Raw genomic sequence first — 21475 nt, forward strand, 5'->3', positions numbered from 1 at the left:
CACAACCTAATGGGGGGGAGGAAATGCGACAAAGGTACAATATGTAGTGTGAAGTTCATAGGATTACAACAGTATCGCTCAGAAAATTGTTCATTTCCATAGGTTACCTTTTGCTTTTCCTATAAAATGATTCATGGGTTTGGTTTTAGGGTCTTCACCCAAGAATTGTCACTGAAGGATTTGAAGCAGCAAAAGAAAAAGCACTTAAAGTCTTGGATGAGCTTAAAGTATCCAAAGAAATGGACAGAGAAACCCTTATTAACGTGGCTAGGACTTCACTTCGCACCAAAGTTCATGCTGAGCTGGCAGATATTCTAACAGAGGTAACTGTACTGTATAACATATGGCGAGTTATTCCGCAGTTCATGGATACGCAGAGACTCCAAATGGATGAGTCCTAAGACTGCTTTCCTATGTAAAGACAGATCCGCTCTCCCATTAGTTAGGATTTTTGGCTTAGAGGGATGGGAGAATACAACAGACAGTTTGGCTGTAGACCAGTTCCCATACTGATGTGCTCATGTAGGACTGTGTATAATCTGAACATATTTATAATAATTTTTTTTTCTTTAACCCTTCTCTGTAAGAAAATCTAGCCCTCATTGATGGCATTCTTCTTTTCAGGCTGTGGTGGACTCTGTTTTGGCCATAAGACGGCCCAATGAACCGATTGACTTGTACATGGTGGAAATTATGGAGATGAAGCATAAAACAGAAAGTGACACTAAGTGAGTAGTAATAGGAATTTATCACACAATAAATTTGCTCTGATCTGCCTGTACTTGGTATAGAATGGTCCAAAAGAGGTACTTTTTGAATCACATTATCAGCCGAAAATGATGGTATTTGCATTTGCGCATTTCTTGGCACATTTAACACCTTAAGGACTGAGCCCTTTTTTGCAATTCTGACCACCGTCACTTTACGAATTAATAACGCGAAAACGCTTTTACCGAATATTCTGAGAGTTTCTTTCGTGACATATTCTACTTTATTTTGGTGGTAAATCTTGCATAATTTTTTGGTTGAAAAATCCCAAAATTTCATGAAAATTTAGCATTTTTCTAACTTTGAAACTCTCTTCTTGTAAGGAAAATGGACATTCCAAATAAATTTTTATTCACAAATACAAGATGTCCACTTTATGTTGGCATCATAAAATTAGAGGGCTTCAAAGTAGAGCAGCAATTTTCAAAAATTGCTAAATCTGAAGGGACAGATGTTATAGAACTACAACTCCCAGCATGCCTGGGCAGTCTAGGCATGCTGAGAATTGTAGTTTGGCAACATCTGGAGGGCTACCGTTTGGGCACCACTGTAACATTGGTCTCCAAACTGTGAACCTCCAGATGTTGCAAAACTACATCTCCCAGCATGCCCAGACAGCATTTGGCTGTCTGGGCATGCTGGGAGTTGCAGTTTGGCACCCACTAGAAAGGGCAGCAGTAAATATCGCTTACTGCCCCCTTCCTTAAGGACTCGGGATGCAGGGTGTATGCATACGCCCGGCGTCCTTAAAAGGTTAAAGGTGTACTCCGGCAGAGGGTATTTTGCTAATCAAATTCACCCTTCTGTCAGGTATCACATTTACTTACCTCCCACTGCTTTCCTGGTGCCTCCTTCGTGCCCAGGGTGCTAACCTTCCGGGTTCCCTGTGGTCAATACGTATTGCTGCAGCTCGACAAACGCTGCCTGCAGCAATTTACGTATTAAGCACCCGCCCCATTCTTCCTGATGCCGGGGCTCAAGATAATTGCCGCTCATGCCAATCATTGGTCGAGACATTGATGCGCGCAGCGATTGCTGAGCCACAGCATGGTGTGTTGACCACAGAACCCGGAAGAGAATCACATCTGGAACCACAGCAAGACTAAGGCACCCACATTTTGGCACATAACAAAGGTCGACCGCAGTTTAATCCGCCCCAGTATGTTCCAGCATAGCCTGTAAATCCCATTGAAATCAATGGGGCTTGAATGTCTGAGAACACGCAAATTCAGCCGGAATTCCACAAGCTTTGCTGAAGGGAATTTCTGCAGAATTTTGGAGAATGTGTTACCATACTCGACTTGTGTTCTTTTATAGCTGAATTAGAAATGCATGGATAAATTCTGCATGACCTTGTGGTAGATCTTGCAGCCAGACACCATGCTAAAGTAAACCCCACGTGTGCTTTTCTATATGGCGTTCCATGTTTTGGCAGCGTATTGGCACTGTTGTGAACAAATAGTAATATATATATTGTTTATACGTTGACTCTTGTATTACCTTATATGTTCTGTAGCTCACATTACTTTCCCCTCTTCTAGGTTAATACGCGGAATTGTCCTTGATCATGGGGCTCGTCATCCAGACATGAAGAAGAGGGTGGAGGATGCATACATTCTCACCTGTAATGTGTCCCTGGAATATGAGAAAACGTACGTATGTGTGAGAACCTTTCAGAAATGTGAAAATATTAGTTAAGAATGCATAACTTTGTTTATGATTGGTAATCAGGGCAACAATGTTAGATTAGCTAGTGAAGTACTGTGTATTTGTTTTTTAAACTGCTGCCAAAAAGCTACAGGCTTGTAAATCATTCTATTTAAATACCTTAATCCTTCCAGCACTTATTAGCTGCTGTATGCTCCACAGAAAGTTCTTTTTGAATGTGTTTTCTGTGTGACCTCTGCTCTCTGACACCTCTGTCAATGTCAGGAACTGTCCAGAGTAGGAGCAAATCCCCATAGCACATCTATCCTTCACTGGACAGTTCCTGACATAGACAGCGGTGTCAGCAGAGAGCACTGGTCAGACAGAAAATAATTATACAACTTCTTGTGAAGGATTCAGCAGCTAAGTACTGGAAGGATTAAGATTTTTAATTTAGAAGAAATTACAAATCTTTTTGGCACCAGTTGACTTAAAAAAAAAAGTGTTTTCACCAGAGTACCCCTTTTAAGTCATATCGGGTCACCTGCTTCTCAATAAGGTGAGCTTCAGTAGTAAGATTCCACCAGCTCTCTGCAAATACAGAAGATTCATGGGAAATGTAGGCAGCATAAGGAACTCTAGGGCTCATTCACACGGGTGGATCCCCATCATATTTTACGCTGCGGATCCGCTGACAATGGACCCCCTACAGTGTGACTCAGATGTGCCTGCTCAGAGTGGCAATCCGCAGCTATGAGCAGACACACTGCAATGTGCGAGTTGTCGCGCGCATGCGCAGTATACTCGCGCACATTGCGGCTGCTCTTGGCCTAGCTCAGGGAGCAGCCGCGAGTGCACCGTACTCACATCGTAGCAGTGGATTGCCGCTCCGAGCAGGCACATCTGAGACACAATGTAGGGGTCCATCGTCAGCGGATCCGCAGCGTAAAATGTTGTGGGGCCTCCCGTGTGAACAAGCCCTTAAGTGGGGAAAACCTATAAATCAATCACATTAGCTAAAACAGGTTTTCAGCCAAAAAGGGCACGAGGTACATGAGTAAACCCCTCCACAGCCCCTTTTTAGTATGTTCCATAGCCTTTAAATCCATTCTGCTGGGTGATGGCTTCTTTGGCTTGGTTCACACAGCAGAATTTCTGCATAGAAATTCTGCATGTATTGATGGCCAATAAACTATAATGGGATGCTGCTGTCCCATTCACACTGCAAGAATTCCACTGAAGTCAGTTCAGAAATTCTGCCATGTGAAGTTAGGCTTAAAAAAAAGTCAACTGCATGGATAAATTCTGCAGGACCTTGTGGTAGATCTTGCAGCCAGACACCATGCTAAAGTAAACCACACGTGTGCTTTTCTATATGGCGCTCCATGTTTTGGCAGCGTATTGGCACTGTTGTGAACAAATATGAAACTCTACTGCAAAGCCAGAGGGTTCATGCAACCTGAAGTCTGGTTTATATTATTATTTTTTTTTTTTTTTGCATTTGTTTTTATTTTATTTAGTAGTTTTTTTCTTTTTAACCCCCACAGTGAAGTCACTTCTGGATTTTTCTACAAAAGTGCAGAGGAGCGGGAGAAACTAGTCCACGCAGAGAGACAATTTATTGAAGAGAGAGTAAATAAAATCATAGCCCTGAAGCAGAAAGTGTGCGGAGATTCTGGCAAAGGCTTTGTAGTATTAAACCAGAAGGTAAGATTTTGCCATGTGTCTGCACCAAGAGCACAGTGTATTTAGTTGCATCCCCCTCGCTTTTTCTCTATGGGATACACGGAGGAGGCATGTCGGCTGCTGTCATGTGAGAACGGAACTCCTCCATCCAGCATACTGCCGCTGCCCTTTATAAGGGATGTTACAGTGGTCCCTCAAGTTACAATATTAATTGGTTCTGGGACAACCATTGTATGTTGAGACCAGAACTCTATGGAAACCTGGTAATTGGTTCTAAAGGCACCAAAATGTCATCCAAAAATAGGAAAAATTGAGAATTAAAGAAAAAGTAGATAACTAATATAGATAAAGCAAATCCTGACATATAAAAGTAATAAAGATCTGCTGGGAGCTGTAATTACTGTCTGTCAGTGTTTCCCCAGCAGGGAGCCTCCAACTTTTGAAAAACTACAACTCCCAGCATGCCCGGACAGCCAAAGGCTGTCCGGGCATGCTGGGAGTTGTAGTTTTGCAAAAGCTGGGGCCACCCTGCTTGGGAAAACACTGGTCTATGTAGAGGACAGGTGCTTCTTCAGGGTCCTTTACAGAACACGCAATGTCCCAAAAAAGTAATTGAGTCGCCCTCACCTGGTGTCCAAGAGCAGCTAATCCTGATACAGGTAAAGTGTACAGAATATGTAATACCAGACACCAGTCAGTGCATACACTTCAGTAATACAGGTGTTTTACCAGTGAATGCCCATTTTGATTGGTCGGTTCTTCCAGCCATTGACACGTTTCACAGATCTGGACTGTCTGTACATTGTATGTTGAGTCTGGTTTCAACTTACGATGGTCCAGAAAAGACCATTGTATGTTGAGGCCATTGTAAGTTGAGGGATCACTGTATTGCTCTACAGTTATCCTTTTAAAGATGTGTGGTGGGGGGGGCTGGGGCTTTCAGATCAACTGGTGCCAGAAAGTTATGCAGACTTCTGTTTAAAAATCAGCTGCTATATGCCCTGGAGGAAGTTGTGTAGCCTCTTCAGTCAGTACTCTCAGCTAACACATCTTTTTGTGTCAGTAACTGTCTAGAACAGATGCAAATACCTATGGCAAACCTCTCCTGTTCTGGACAGTTCCTGACACACACACACAGGTGGCAGCAGAGAGCACTCTGTCTGAATGAAAAGACTTAACAAAATCCTTCAGAACATACAGCAACTTATTTTTTTTACTCCGTATTCATAGGGGGTATCCCTAAAGAAATTGTAAACTAATATAAATGGACGTCTGTGTATGGAAGGAGAGGGTACCTCACATTAGCACTGTACTGAAAAATACAGTGTAGGATAATGGATGCAGCATTTAGTTACCTCAAATACAATACCAATTATGTTAGCTCATGTCAGTGCCCACCCCAAACTTTTCCTGTCAATAGCCTTAATACTATATGATCTAGTATCAGATGTCTTATCTTTACTAGAACTTGGTATTATGGTGAGAACTAGATCACAAGTAATATAAAAGCCGTATTGCTTGATCACATCTTCAATAGGTGTTTGTCCTATATATTAAGTGTGGTTATACATAGTGCATTGTTTCCCAACCAGGGTGCCTCCGGCTGTTGCAAAACTACAACTCCCAGCATGCCCGGACAGCCAAAGGCTGTCCGGGCATGCTGGGAGTTGTAGATTTGCAACAGCTGGAGGCACCCTGGTTGGGAAATGCTGACTTAGCATTTGTATGTATGGGATAAGATGCCAATGACTGAATATAGTTTTATTCCATGGTCATCCTAATGTCCAGATTTAGCAACCTGTCTGAGACAAAACTGTCTAATGGCAACCGGTTACAGCTCCGCTTTAATTTTAACGCAGCAATAGGAGAACATGAGCTGTAATTGCTTGCTCACAGTTTTTGTCTCAGATTGATAACTGTGGCCCGTTGTCCATTAGACATCCCCGCCACAATAAAGGCTGGTCGGTGTGTGTTGTAAAGGTTTGTTTCTGTCCATTTACAAGCAAGCGGTTAAAAGCTTCCCGCTCTTTTTAGGGAATCGACCCATTCTCGTTGGATGCCCTCGCTAAGGAAGGGATTGTAGCTCTCCGTAGAGCAAAGAGAAGAAATATGGAAAGGTGAGTGGCTTCCTTCGCTACTGTCCACTGATTTTTCCCACAAGAACAAATCACTGCTCGGCTTTCACTTTACCTCAGCTTGTTAGCTAAGCTGTGATTGGTTGTTGTGGGAAAAGCATTTTTTCACAGTTGGATAGATCTGGGCCTATGTGTTTGGACTAGAGCAGTAATTTTGTCTTTTTCTCAGACTTACTCTGGCCTGTGGGGGCAATGCAATGAACTCTGTGGATGATCTGACCCTTGACTGCTTGGGACACGCTGGTCTTGTTTATGAGTACACCATGGCAAGTATTTTTATTCCTGTAACCCAGTAGAAGGTCTGCATTACTTTTTAGTTTATCACTAATGTTTATGTGACTTTTTTTTTTTTTAGGGTGAAGAGAAATTTACATTCATTGAAGAGTGTGAAAACCCTCGATCGGTCACCCTGCTGGTCAAGGGGCCAAATAAACACACACTAACACAGATTAAGGATGCCATAAGGGATGGCCTGCGAGCAGTCAAAAATGCCATTGAGGATGGTAAGGTTGTGTTTTTTTTTTTTTATATATTTTATTCAATTCTGTACCCAACAACTGTTTTCCACTTGTCCGGATCCCTTCTGGTGGATTACATTTTACTGAACTATGTAAAGACAATAGCCGAGATTTATCAAACTGTGAGAAAAAATGTTTTTTGTTTTTTCCCTTCCCCCACAGCAACCAATCACAGTTCAGCTAACAAGCTCTGGTAAAGTGAAACCTGAGCTGTGATTGGCTGCTGTGGAAAAATCCCTTCACTTCTACTCTCCCATTTGGGCCAATAATTTTCATCAAAAGATAACCTTACTTCGTCATGCTCTAGAACGGGAGCTGAGCAGATTGATATATAGCTGTCGGGAAAGATTCAGTATAACTTGTCACTTATTGATTGAAATATCTATTATTTTTATGCTTAGGAATCCACAGTGCGATTCTATTGTTACTGAACACTGGACTCCTAAGAATCGAGCAGGGATTTCAATCAATAAGTTACAAGTTGTACCAAGTCTCTACACACAGATATCGCTCATTACACAGCTCCTCCCGTACTGTAACATGATGCCAATAGATTGAATAGCATTTTCATTGAGAGTTTATCTAGATTATGTAAGGTTCTTCAGTCATGGGACACAATCAGCTGACCACATCATCCGCAAGCTTATGTCATTGCTTATGTCAGTGTTTGCCAATAAGGGTGCCTCCAGCTGTTGCAAAACTACAACTCCCTGCATGCCCGGACAGCCTTTGGCTGTCCGGGCATGCTGGGAGTTGTAGTTTAGCAACATCTGGAGGCATCCTGGTTGGGAAGCACTGGCTTATATTCTGAAAACTGTGGCCTTTGTTTACTATTGCAAACCCAACCTGTCTTGTTGGCTTGTGCGCAGGATTATGGCGCATTTCACCAGAATTGAGAAAACCCAGACTAACTCCATTTTGCTAGAAGAACCAAAGGGGGCGTGGTCACCAAAGAGGGGCGTGTTCCCGACATTTTTCACAAAATCACAACATATTTACTAAGGCTTCCACAGAAAATGTGGATTTCAGCTGAGGAAGACCCGACAGATCAGAGCGTGTGTGTGTTAAAAAATATATATATATGTGTGTGTGTTAAAAAAAAATATATATGTGTGTGTTAAAAAAATATATATGTGTGTGTGTGTGTGTGTGTGTGTGTTAAAAAATATATATATGTGTGTGTGCGTGTGCGCTGTCTGAAGATTAGTAAAGTTGAACCTATAAGGGCCTGTAGTGTGAACAGACTTTACTCATTGCTGTGTTTGTATGGGGTAAGGAACACTAGAAGCTAGAAATGGAAGCATGTGATTTTTAAAAAAAATTTTTTTTTTTTTTTTTTTTCTTGACTTACATTTTTATTTTTCTTCTTTGTATACAGGCTGTGTTGTTCCAGGCGCAGGTGCTTTAGAGGTAGCAATTGCTGATGCTCTTGTCAAGCACAAACCTAAAGTGAAGGGCCGAGCCCAGCTTGGTGTGCAGGCATTTGCTGATGCCCTCCTCATCATTCCCAAGGTAGGGTAGGAAAAAGAGTAACTGTATGTCTTCTTACAAAACTATACACCTCAATAGCGGATGACTGAAAAATTTAAGGAGTAGTCTGGCGTGCACTTTTTTTCATTTTATCCCGTCCGGGCTGCAAAATAAGAGGAAAACACACTTTCTCTTACCTGCCAACGAGCCTCTGGAGCTCCGGTACACTCCGGTACAGGTGTTCGGTCCCCGGGCTGTATTCTTCTTACTTCCTGTTAGCCCGGTACGTCACACGGAGCTTCAGCCTATCACCTGCCACAGCGATGTCCCGCCTCGGCCGGTGATAGGCTGAAGCTCCGTGTGACGTGCCGGGCTAACAAGAAGTAAGAAGAATACAGCCCGGGGACCGAACACCTGTACCGGAGCTCCGGGGGCTTGTTGGCAGGTAAGAGTGTATTTTCTCTTATTTTGCAGCCCGGACGGGATAAAATAGAGTGCGCGCCGGAGTACTCCATTTAAGGGGGGTCAGCTCATCGTTGTATGCCCGCTTTATTTTATGTATCTATAAGGGTCTCTGATATGTCAGAAGTTTTGATCAGGAAATTTCTGGGAGCAGTTTGTAATGTGTATGCTTTTAATTTTGTGGTGGTCTCAGCTTTCATTCTTTGTTTTGCAGGTTCTTGCTCAAAATTCTGGATATGATGCTCAAGAAACATTAGTTAAAATTCAGACAGAATATGCAGAAACAGGGCAGCTCATTGGTGTTGACCTAAATACAGGTATTATGTTCTTTCTGATAAATCCTTTACCTGCAGAGGCGTATGTATTGGCTATATTGGTTTTATTATATTAACCCCTTAACGACGCAGGATGTATATTTACGTCCTGCGCCGGCTCCTGCGATATGAAGCGGGATCGTGCCGCGATTCCGCATCATATCGCCTCTGTCCCGGCGCTCATCAACGGCCGGGACCCGCGGCTAATACCACACATCGCCGATCGCGGCAATGTGCGGTATTAACCCTTTAGAAGCGGCGGCTGTCAAAGCTGACCGCCGCTTCTAAAGTGAAAGTGACCCAGCTGCTCAGTCGGGTTGTTCGGGACCGCCGCGGTGAAATCGCGGCGTCCCGAACAGCTGACAGGACACCGGGAGGGCCCCTACCTGCCTCCTCGGTGTCCGATCGGCGAATGACTGCTCCGTGCCTGAGATCCAGGCAGGAGCAGTCAAGTGCCGATAACACTGATCACAGGCATGTTAATACACGCCTGTGATCTGTGTAATAGATCAGTGTGTGCAGTGTTATAGGTCCCTATGGGACCTATAACACTGCAAAAAAAAGTGTTAATAAAGGTCATTTAACCCCTTCCCTAACAAAAGTTTGAATCACCCCCCTTTTCCCATAAAAAAATAAATAAACATGTAGTATCGCCGCGTGCGTAAATGTCCGAACTATAAAAATATATCATTAATTAAACAGCACGGTCAATGGCGTACGCGCAAAAAAAATCCAAAGTCAAAAAATGCATATTTTTGGTCACTTTTTTATACCGTTTGGCCGTGCATTTTTGGGTAAAATGACTGTCACTGCAAAGTAGAATTGGCGACGCAAAAAATAAGCCATAATATGGATTTTTAGGTGGAAAATTGAAAGGGTTATGATTTTTAAAAAGTAAGGAGGAAAAAACGAAAGTGCAAAAAACGGAAAAACCCTGAGTCCTTAAGGGGTTAAAGGGGTATTCCAGGAAAAAAAAATTTATAGATCAACTGGCTCCAGAAAGTTAAACAGATTTGTAAATTACTTCTATTAAAAAATCTTAATCCTTTCAGTACTTATGAGCTGCTCAAGTTAAGGTTGTTCTTTTCTAAGTGCTCTCTCATGACACATGTCTCGGGAACCGCCCAGTTTAGAAGCAAATGCAAGTAGCAAACCTCTTCTAAACTGCGCGGTTCCCGAGACACGTGTCATCAGAGAGCACTTAGACAGAAAAGAACAACCTTAACTTCAGAAGCTCATAAGTACTGAAAGGATTAAGATTTTTTAATTGTAGTAATTTACAAATCTGTTTAACTTTCTGGAGCCAGTTGATATATAAATTTTTTTATTTTCCTGGATAACCCCTTTAAGTACTTTTTTACTACTGGCACAGACTACCTGGCCTTTTTGCTGTAGTGCTTCCAGGTTTAGTTGTACTCATGACCCAGACTTACAAATAACTAAATAGACTTGGACTAGACCAGTGGTTCTCAACCTGGGGTACAAGTTCCCCAAGGGGTACTTAGCAGTTCTCCAGGGGGTACTTGAAGAAGAGAAAAAAATCAGTAATGGCAGCCACTGGTAACTTGTCTGGGCCACTTTGAAAGAAATGGTAGGCTGACGTCAATGCCCTGAGTGGAGCAGGAGATACAGCAAAGGGGAAGCGCGGGCATTGGGCTGCTATGGGCAGTAACTACCATCAGCTTTGTTGCTGCACAGCCCCTGCAGACAAGGGACCTACTGCTATGAGCCATAGCAATAGGTCCCCAGACCAGTGGAGCACCAAAGAGGGACAGCTATGGCATCCTACAGCTATATATGGGGGCAGTTTGGGGGCCCTAACAACTTTATGGGGACGCAAAACGGGTACGATTAGTGTGTGACAATAAACATGGGGATTGTAAACAGGTGGGTATTATACTGCAGTAAGGAGCCTAAAGTGTCTGTTTGGCTGGTTCTGTGGAGAAGTCTTGTATGGTAGAAATCTTAAAGGGGTACTCCGCCCTTAGACATCTTATCCCCTATCCAAAAGATAGGGGATAAGATGTTAGATCGCCGCGGTCCCGCTGCTGTGCACCCCGGGGATCGCTGCTGCAACACCCCGCTAGAATTACTGCGCAGAGTGTGTTTGCTCTGCACGTAATGACGGGCGATACAGGGGCCGGAGCATCGTTACATCACGGCTCCGCCCCTCGTGACGTCACGGCCCACCCCATCAATACAAGTATATGGGAGGGGCGGTCGTCACGCCCCCTGCCATAGACTTGCATTAAGGGGATGGGCCGTGATGTCAGGAGGGGCGGAGCCATGACGTTGCGCTGCTCCGCCCACTGTATCGCCCGTCATTACGCACAGAGCGAACTCGCTCTGTGCAGTAATGATGGCGGGGTGCCGCAGCGGGGATCCCGGGGCTCCCCAGCAGCGGGACCGCGGCGATCTAACATCTTATCCCCTATCCTTTGGATAGGGGATAAGATGTCTAGGGGCGGAGTACCCCTTTAATGGCGGTCTAGGCCAGACAGTGAAGAAAAGAGAACCACTCCAGTGAGAGAAGACATCACCTTTAAATCAGGGGGACTGGGGAGATAGGGAGAGGGACAGGGGGCCTGGTGTAGTGGAAAGTAAAGCTTATGAATTATTCTATGATCATTACAAAATGTCTCTAATATGGGGGTACAATTTTATGGGAATGGGCTGTCAATGGGTTGAGAACCACTGGACTAGACCATATAAAATTGTGCCACATTCACAGTAGTTCAGGCAGTTTGATAGCTCTGCGTATCTTTAGACTGTCTTGGTCTAGACCTAAGTTTAGACCAACTATTTGGCTTACTTGACTCGAGAATGCTCGCACCACAATCTTGGTACACTTTCTGCTAAGTCTCACTCCATTGTCAATTCTGGTGCATCTGCAATAACCTGCCCCAATGTGTATCTTAATTTTTTTTTAAATCTATTTTCACAAGTGCCTTTTTGTGGTTATTTTGTGATCTAATAAACATGCCTTTGTGAAGTCCTATGGTAGAAATGCCACATACAGTCAAAGCCAAAAGGTGCAGGCCTCGTTTACATCGGCTATGAGCCGGTCTAGTAGTTCCTTACAATTTGTCCATTTGTGGAGTAAACTCACATTTAATTTGTAAGCCGAGCCCTGCAGGTCTATAAAACGTTAAAAGGAGAGAACATTTAAAGGTGCACTCCGACGGAAGCAAATGTTTTTTCAAAGTTAAACAGCTTTGTAAATGACTTCTATTTAAAAGTCTTAATCCTTCCAATACTTATCAGCTGCTGTATGCTCCCGAGGAAGTTGTGTAATTCCTTCTACTGTGGATTTTTAAATAGAAGTATTTTACAAAATCTGTTCAACTGTCTGGCACCCGTTGATTTGAAAACATTTGTTTTCCACAGAGTACCCCTTTAAAGCGCAGAGGTGTAGCACCTATAGGCCACTCTAAACTCGTGCACAGGGAATAAAACAGTGTTTTAGAAATAAAAATGCAGACTACGTTCAAAAGGTAACCTATGAATGCGTTAGTTGAAAAGTATAGTACAGTGTGGGTGACAGATTTGCTTAGTCTGTTTTTCAAAGCTTTGCACGGAGAACACCCAAGTGTGCCCTGTGGCTCCCTTGGTTATAGTTCTGTGCTAGATCAATGTCTGTTCTTTTTCCTCTGCGATGGAAGATTCTGTTCTTCTACACGTATTCAGGAGAACAGCACACAGAGCGATGTAGGCTTATCTTGAGTTTGGGAAAGTCTTTGTTGCACTTTTAGTCTGCAAAATAATTTCCCATATAAACTATTATCCAGGGTGGAAATTGTTCAATTCTCCAGCTTTATTTATTCTGTGGAGAGGGCAGAATACAAAGCATTAAAACCACTTTTGAACTGTTGTCCAGACATAACCAAAGTACTATCAAAAGGATTTTATTTTTTTTCCCTTAAATCGCACAAGGTCTCGCCAATGAGACCCACTGCAATCACATGTTAAGCCACTAAAGTGCATGTCCCTTTATTTCTCCCCTCCTCACTGCGTAGACTTATCTTGAGAAAAACATTGGCTTGGAAAAAAGGTCCGAGTGAGAGCCAATACGATCACAACTTTTGCCATGTCTGAATAACATGTCAAATGCTGTAACCCTTTAATATTACTGATTGTGAGGTTTGAGATTGTATAATTCTCTGCACAGAGACTCCGACCGACATAAGTTGCTTTAGAGTCTTAGATTTGTAGAGACCTCCACTGATCAGGAGAATGTGCTTTACTTCCTCGCGCTCAGTGTTCTTGCTGCTCCGTTATAGGTCTTAATCTTGCTTGTTTTAATTTAACAACAAAATAAAACCATTTGTCTTCCTCTCCTAAAGGTGAGCCAATGGTGTCATCAGAGGCAGGAGTCTGGGACAATTACAATGTTAAGAAACAGCTTCTTCATTCCTGGTGAGTCTATTCCTCTGCGTAGAACTGAATCTGACTTTTATTAGTTGAATAACTCTGTATATACTGACTATGGCTTCTGTTTCTGAGACAGCCCTATGTAAAAAAAACTATTCCATATAACCACAGAACGCAAATGAGGATGGTGGAAGAAATTTTAACTTTGATCCCACTGCCAGCCATTCTTTTATATTGCCAGCCTACCAATTTAATCTGTTAAATTACCAAAGTCCCTTCCACAGATTAATTTAGAATTTTGCAAACAGCAGAAACAATGTGGGTGCTTAAGAGTTCCACAATGATTTCTGTGCTTAATAGTAATTCAGAAAAGTTGGGTTTGTATTGTAACAGCAACCTTATTTTATAAAGTATTTTCTGAGACACTTTATTTATGGCCAGTTTGAAGCCTACTTATTTTTAGAGCTACATTGAGTTTATTTCTATTTTTTTCAATAGTTTTGCACAGAGAACACCCAAGTGTGCCCCATGGTTCCCTTGGTTATAGTTCTGTGCTAGACCAATGTCTGTTCTTTTTCCTCTGCGGTGAAAGAATACCATTCTTTTACACGTATTCAGAAGAACAGCACATAATTGTTGATTCTCTTGAAATATACGGTTGTGCTTTTAGTCTGCAATATCCTCTTCCTACACATTTTTAGGAGAACAAGTGGGTGGCCCTTTGTGGTTGACTTCTATCAGTCACGGAATCTGGGCCATCCACTGGACTCCTAAGCCCAGAAAGAGTGGAGACTACATAAATGATCTGACAAGTTCCACTGGAATTTAGTTTTATCAAACATATATAGCAGTATGCTCAGTTGCTACTGTTTTGTAACAAGCTGCCCACAGGTTAGACTTCATTTTTATCATGACAAGTTCCCTTTATTGCTGAATAGTATATAGTGTGTTTTTGTTTTTTTTAAACCTTGTCCAGCCCTACAAAATATTTAGTTATTGGCTGGAGCTGGTTAAAAATTTTCCTAAGAGCAAGAAAGGTTTTACCTTCCTCACTTCCCGATGGCTCACTTCTCATTCTGTCTTGTTTCAGCACGATACCTTCTTTACCTGTCTTGAAAAGGACAGGTCGAGATAGGGTGTGTGTGGTGCTATACTGCAGTTGCTGCACGTGATAGTAACCGCACCTTTTATGTGGTAGTCAGTGTATGAACGATGTTGCTGCAACATTGTTCAAAGATTGACTGCCCCATGTAGTTGTGGTTGTTTTGTCTGCATGCAACAATCTCTATATAGTACCAACCCACAGGCTCAACCAGTCACTTTAACCCCTTAAGGACCAAGGGCGTACCTGTACGCCCGTGGGAATTTCGGTCCCCGCCGCGCGGGGATCGCGCCGGGGTGACTGCTGATATCTATCAGCAGGCACCCCGCGCAAATGCCCATGGGGGTCATAAGACACCCCCCCCCCCCCCCCCCAATGTCGGCGATCGGCGCAAATCGCAAGTGAATTCACACTTGCGATTTGCGCCGATTCCGGGTCATACGGGTCTATGGTGACCCGGAATAGAAGGGGGATCGCGGGTGTCCTAGACACCCACGATACCCCTGTAGCTATAGGAGTGAGGTGGCAGAGTTGCCACCCCTCCTATCTCTGCTATTGGTGGTCTAGACGCGACCACCAATAGCAGATTGGGGGCGAAGGGGTTTACTTTCGGTTTCCCCGTCCTGCCCACCCACAATAGGCGGGGCAGAACGGGGAAACCGACAGGGACCGGCGCCGAAGATCCACTTACCCATCGGCGACGGCAGCGGCGACGATCAGCGGCGGCAGCGGGCGACGAACGGCGGAAGAAGAGGACCGCGACGCAGCTCCCTGGATCCAACGGAAGCCGGTGAGTTACTTAGCAACATCTGGAGGGCTACAGTCTGAGACCACTATAGTGGTCTCTAAACTGTAACCCTCCAGATGTTGCAAAACTACAACTCCCAGCATGCCCAGAGAGCTGTTTAGGCTTGCTGGGAGTTGCAGTTTTGCAACAGCTGGAGGTCTACAGTTTGAGACCACTGCAAAGTGATCTCTATACTGTGCACCTCCAGATCTTGCAAAACTACAACTCCCAGCATGCCCAGACAGCAGTTTGCTGTCTGGGCATGCTGGGAGTTGTAGTTTTGCAACATCTGGAGGTCCACAGTTTGGAGACCACTATGCAGTGGTCTCTAAACTATAGCTCTACAGATGTTGCAAAACTGCAACTCCCAGCAAGCCTAAACAGCAAACAGCTGTCTCTGCATGCTGGGAGTTGTAGTTGCGATCCCTCCAGCTGTTGCATAACTAAATCTCCCAGCATGCCTTTCGGCGATCAGTACATGCTGGGAGTTGAAGTTTTGTAACAGCTGGAGGCACACTGGTTGGAAAATACTGAGTTAGGTAACAGAACCTAACTGAAGGTTTTCCAACCAGTGTGCCTCCAGCTGTTGCAAAAGTACAACTCCCAGCATGCACGGTCTGTCAGTACATTCTGGGAGTTGTAGTTTTGAAACAGCTGGAGGTTTGCCCCCCCCCCCATGTGAACGTACAGGGTACATTCACACTGGCGGGTTTACAGTAAGTTTTCTGCTTCAAGTTTGGGCTGTGGCAAATTTTTCACCGCAGCGCAAACTCCTAGCCGTAAATTCACTGTAAACGCCCGCCAGTGTGAATGTACCCTAAAAACACTACACTACACATAATAAAGAGTAAAACACTACATATACACCCCCTTACACTGTCCCCCTAATAAAAAACGTATTGTACGGCAGTGTTTCCAAAACAGAGCCTCCAGCTGTTGCAAAACAACAACTCCCAGCATTTCCGGACAGCCACTGACTGTCCAGGCATGCTGGGAGTTTAGCAACAGCTGGAGGCACTCTGTTTGGGAATCACTGGCGTAGAATACCCCTATGTCCACCCCTGTGCAATCCCTAATTTAGTCCTCAAATGCGCATGGCGCTCTCTCACTTCAGAGCCCTGTCGTATTTCAAGGAAACAGTTTAGTGCCACATATGGGGTATCTCCCTACTCGGGAGAAATTGCGTTACTAATTTTGGGGGCTTTTTTCCTTTTACCCCTTATGAAAAAGAAAAGTTGGGGTCTACACCAGCCTGTTAGTGTAAAAAAAAAAATTTTTTTTTACACTAACATGCTGGTGTTGTCCTTTACTTTTTATTTTCACGGGAGGTAAAAGGAAAAAAGACCCCCAAAATTTGTAACGCAATTTCTCCTGAGTACAGAAATACCCCATATGTGGGCGTAAAATGCTCTGCGGACGCACAACAAGGCTCAGGAGTGAGAGCGCACCATGTACATTTGAGGCCTAAATTGGTGATTTGCACAGGGGTGGCTGATTTTACAGTGGTTCTGACATAAACACAAAACAAATAGACATGTGACCCCATTTTGGAAACGACACCCCTCACGGAACGTAACAAGGGGTATAGTGAGCCTGAACACCCCACAAATTTTCATTAAAGTTGGATGGGAAAGTGAAGAAGAAAAATTTTTTCACTAAAATGCTGGTATCACCCTAAATTTTTCATTTTCACAAGGGAAAATAAAAAAAGCCCCCCAAAATTTGTAACCCAATTTCTTCTGAGTAAGAGCATACCCCATATGTGGATGTAAAGTGCTCTATGGGTGCACTACAATGCTCAGAAGAGAAGGAGCGCCATTGGGATTTTGAAGAGAAAATTTGTCCGGAATTGAAGGCCACTTGTGTTTACAAAGCCCCCATGGTACCAGAACAATGGACCCCCCCCATATGTGACCCCATTTTGGAAACTACACCCCTCATGTAATGTAATAAGGGGTGCAGTGAGCATTTACGCCCCACAGATTTTTGGAACAGTGATCCGTGAAAATGAAAAATGTAATTTTCCATTTGCACAGCCCACTCTCCCAAAGATCTGTCAAACGCCAGTGGGGTGTAAATGCTCACTGCACCACTTATTAAATTCTGTGAGGGGTGTAGTTTCCAAAATGGGGTCACATGTGGGGGGGGGGTCCACTGTTCTGGCACCATGGGGGGCTTTGTAAATGCACATGGCCCCTGACTACCATTCCAAACGAATTCTCTTTCCAAAAGCTCAATGGTGCTCCTCCTCTTCTGAGCATTGTAGTTCGCAGGTAGTGCACTTCAGGTCCACTTATGGGGTACCTCCATACTCAGAAGAGATGGGGTTACAAATTTTGGGGGGTATTTTCTGCTATTAACCCTTGCAAAAATGTGAAATTTGGGGGGGAAACACATATTTTAGTGAAAAAAATATATATATTTTTTTACATATTCAAAAGTCGTGAAACCCGTGTGGGGTATTAAGGCTCACTTTATTCCTTGTTACTTTCCTCAAGGGGTCTAGTTTCCAAAATGGTATGCCATGTGTTTTTTTTTTTTTTTTTTGCTGTTCTGGCACCATAGGGGCTTCCTAAATGCGACATGCCCCCTGAGCAAAATTTGCTCTCAAAAAGTCAAATATCACTCCTTCTCTTCGGAGCATTGTAGTTCGCCCGTAATGCACTTCATGCCAACTTATGGGGTACCTCCATACTCAGAAGAGAAGGGGTTACAAATATTGGGGGGTATTTCCTGCTATTAACCCTTGCAAAAATGTGAAATTTGGGGGGAAACACACATTTTAGTGGAAAATATATATTTTTTTACATATGCAAAAGTCGTGAAACACCTGTGGGGTATTAAGGCTCACTTTATTCCTTGTTACGTTCCCCAAGGGGTCTAGTTTCCAAAATGGTATGCCATGTGGGTTATTTTTGCTGTTCTGGCACCATAGGGGCTTCCTAAATGCAACATGCCCCCCAAAAACCATTTCTGAAAAACGTACTCTCCAAAATCCCCTTGTCGCTCCTTAGCTTCTGAGCCCTCTACTGCGCCCGCCGAACACTTTACATAGACATATGAGATATGTGCTTACTCGAGAGAAATTGGGCTACAAATATAAGTATACATTTTTTCCTTTTACCCCTTGTAAAAATTCAAAAATTGGGTTTACAAGAACATGTGAGTGTAAAAAATAAAGATTGTGAATTTTCTCCTTCACTTTGCTGCTATTCCTGTGAAACACCTAAAGGGTTAAAACACTTACTGATTGTCATTTTGAATACTTTGGGGGGTGTAGTTTTTATAATGGGTCATTTGTGGGGTATTTCTAATGGGAAGACCCTTCAAATCCACTTCAAACCTGAACTGGTCTCTGAAAAAAAGCGAGGTTCAAAATTTTGTGAAAAATTGGAAAATTGCTGCTGAACTTTGAAGCCCTCTGGTGTCTTCCAAAAGTCAAAACACGTCAATTTTATGATGCAAACATAAAGTAGACATATTGGAAATGTGAATAAAATAAAAAAATATTTTGAATATCCATTTTCCTTACAAGCAGAGAGAGCTTCAAAGTTAGAAAAATGCAAAATTTTCAAATTTTTCATCAAATTTGGGGATTTTTCACCAAGAAAGAATGCAAGTTACCACAAAATTTTACCACTATGTTAAAGTAGAATATGTCACGAAAAAACAATCTCTGAATCAGATTGATAACTAAAAGCATTCCAGAGTTATTAATGTTTAAAGTGACAGTGGTCAGATGTGAAAAAAACGCTCTGGTCCTAAGGTGTAAAATGGCCTGGTCCTTAAGGGGTTAAAGCCATTTAAAGACAAATGTTTGGCCAAGAGAAGGCAATCAGAAATGAGCTGCCAAGGAGCAAGGAAAGAATACTTTTGCTCATTCCTGGAAAAAAAATGTATTCCTTTCTGATTGTTTGGTCCCCAATGTGCAGTGCAGCCTGTTTTTTGTTTCAATGCGTATTAAACTGGCCAATCTTTGACGGAGGTGGACCATTGCTATGGCTGACCGGGTGCTTCCTGCATGTTGAAACAAAAGCTTATCCAAGCCTGGGCACTGGTAAGGGTTTGGATAGGTGATGAACATGACAGTCCAAACTCATAACCAAACAATTTTGTGGCACCAGAGAACCCCATAAATAAGCTGAATCTGCATTGTGCCCCAACTATCACCTACAAACAGCATTTTGGTGACCCTATAAAAATTCTCCCCAAAAAATAGATTTAGGGCTCACTTACACCCTGCTCCAGTAAATGGCGTTTTGCCGGCAAGTTTTTTTTTTTTTTTGTTTAATTTTTTTCCTCTCAGTTAAGCTCTGGTAAACTACTTGATTCTCGGCTGACACAATTCAGCCTGTTTTGTAAAAAAAAAAACGAACTGGCCCAGAATGGGACGGAGCATAACAGCAATGTCAGCCAATCTTTATACTTGGGTTACCTGTTTCTTGACTTATGTTATTTCATTACTGATATTTATAACTTTTTTTATATTTTTTTCTTCCCAGCACGGTTATTGCCAGCAATATCCTATTGGTGGATGAGATTATGAGAGCAGGAATGTCCTCTTTGAAAGGATGAATTTAAGACTGATTTTTGCACTTCTCTATGCTCTTATTGGTTTGCTGAACTGGTAGTTCCACGTCACTTACAACTGTATAACAATAGCACCTATGGAAATTCATTTGATCTAACTTTCAGAATTTATTTATTTCAGTTTTTTTATGGCACTGAAGTGTACAAGTGGCCCCCTAGTCTTTGTACTCAATAAAAAGATTAAGCAAAATCTTCACTTCTTGTATGTATACTTGTCAGACTGCCTAAGATTAAAGTTATTCTGGTTTCTTCTTGATATGTAATGGAGCTTTCCATGTTGACTATCCAGATTAGAAGTGTTCTTTTGGTCTATAAATCTTAGGGAATATCAGATTATCAGTTACTTGACTGATGTTTTATTTCCATACTAGACTTCTGAAACCAGAAATCCCTCTAAAAGAAGCCTGTCATAGTTTTGTGCTGCCTGAACCCCTGCCAGCTTTTTCACTACACCATTGGTCTCTTTCTATAACCAAACAGGAAGAGATCTCGGTCAAGGCCATCAGGAAGAAGCCACCTGGGACTCCCCAATGACTCGTGGTTCAGGTGCCACGAAACTGATGGCAGATTTTCTTTTAAAACTAGCAATAGGAATATTTCTGGTTGTGACCAAAAAACACCAAGTTGTGATTGTGCATTTAAGATGGTATTTCATGCAACTGCAGCTGTGATGCAACTCTCATGACGACAATTGGTCAAGCGACCAGAAACCTGTGTCTATCCCTAGCCTAAGTGTGGGGGGATGTGTTCTAACCTTCTTTATAATGCACCAAATACTCCCATGAGGGGACTTTGCTATTTCTGGGAATTTCACATATGTACAACATCATAATAAATTATTGGTCTGTCTAACTACAGACCATCTAGTTCACCTAGTCAGCCCAGTCATAATATTTTCCAGGAAAAACAAAGTGAAAATACATATACAGAGAACAAAATCAAAATGCCTTAACTTTTCACCACTCCAATCCCACAACTTTAAATAAGTTGGGGTGCTCTGATCAACTTAAGTTTCTATATATACCCTTCTGTTTCTGTGATAAGTTGGGTTAAGTTTGTCTGGGAGTCAGTCAAATGGTTGTAAACTTAATTTTAAACATGGGAGTGATGGGTGGGGATTATACAGTTGGGGTGTATATAAGCATACACACACCTCAATGTGCAAATTTTAAACCACTGACTGTATAATCCCACCACTTGCACGATGGTCACTCCAATTTTTTAAAATTTTAAGTTACACCCATCTGACTGATTTCTGAAATAGACAGGCAAATTATGAACTCGCATGTCTCAGGATTGGAAGGGTGTTTCAAACTGTAAAGAGGTGGTTGAGCAGGGCACCCTTAAGATCCTCGGTAAGTAATGCAAGACAGATGTGCTCTACTATAGTTCACCAAGTCTAGACAGATGAACAGTTTCTTTTGAGGTACACAAACATCATATAAAGTGCATATTGTGGACCCTTATATGACCCATGCTCAACTCAGAATATACATGCTATTTTTTTTTTAAAGGTATATTCACATATTGAACAAGGGTGCTCATTTAGTGCATATGTGGAAACCATGTTGCTCACAGTAGAGGTCTTCTATTTTGTTTACACTCCTTTTTTATGCTACGTTTCC

General features: G+C 42.7%; 1 protein-coding gene and 4 non-coding genes across 5 annotated transcripts in view; all 5 read left to right on the forward strand.

Moving 5' to 3' along the window:
* The window catches only part of LOC130355799 (T-complex protein 1 subunit zeta), a 28110-nt gene extending 8006 nt beyond the window's left edge, over nucleotides 1-20104 (forward strand). Inside the window, exons 4-14 of the mRNA XM_056556490.1 lie at nucleotides 150-323; nucleotides 625-728; nucleotides 2310-2420; nucleotides 3963-4122; nucleotides 6136-6218; nucleotides 6406-6502; nucleotides 6592-6739; nucleotides 8133-8266; nucleotides 8901-9003; nucleotides 13344-13416; nucleotides 19763-20104. Coding sequence (XP_056412465.1) covers nucleotides 150-323; nucleotides 625-728; nucleotides 2310-2420; nucleotides 3963-4122; nucleotides 6136-6218; nucleotides 6406-6502; nucleotides 6592-6739; nucleotides 8133-8266; nucleotides 8901-9003; nucleotides 13344-13416; nucleotides 19763-19835 — 1260 coding nt within the window. The 3' untranslated portion in view covers nucleotides 19836-20104. The remainder of the gene's footprint in view (nucleotides 1-149; nucleotides 324-624; nucleotides 729-2309; nucleotides 2421-3962; nucleotides 4123-6135; nucleotides 6219-6405; nucleotides 6503-6591; nucleotides 6740-8132; nucleotides 8267-8900; nucleotides 9004-13343; nucleotides 13417-19762) is intronic.
* On the forward strand, nucleotides 2099-2228 carry LOC130359759 (small nucleolar RNA SNORA15). Its single transcript, XR_008890441.1, has one exon. It is a non-coding gene; the product is annotated as a small nucleolar RNA SNORA15 (small nucleolar RNA).
* Nucleotides 3708-3837, forward strand: LOC130359757 (small nucleolar RNA SNORA15). The gene has a single exon (XR_008890440.1). It is a non-coding gene; the product is annotated as a small nucleolar RNA SNORA15 (small nucleolar RNA).
* Nucleotides 12571-12702, forward strand: LOC130359767 (small nucleolar RNA SNORA22). The gene has a single exon (XR_008890450.1). It is a non-coding gene; the product is annotated as a small nucleolar RNA SNORA22 (small nucleolar RNA).
* LOC130359766 (small nucleolar RNA SNORA22) lies at nucleotides 13872-14004 on the forward strand. The gene has a single exon (XR_008890449.1). It is a non-coding gene; the product is annotated as a small nucleolar RNA SNORA22 (small nucleolar RNA).
* Nucleotides 20105-21475: the final 1371 nt, after the last annotated feature.

Source organism: Hyla sarda, chromosome 2 (assembly GCF_029499605.1).
Source record: "Hyla sarda isolate aHylSar1 chromosome 2, aHylSar1.hap1, whole genome shotgun sequence".
NCBI classification, from domain to species: domain Eukaryota; kingdom Metazoa; phylum Chordata; class Amphibia; order Anura; family Hylidae; genus Hyla; species Hyla sarda.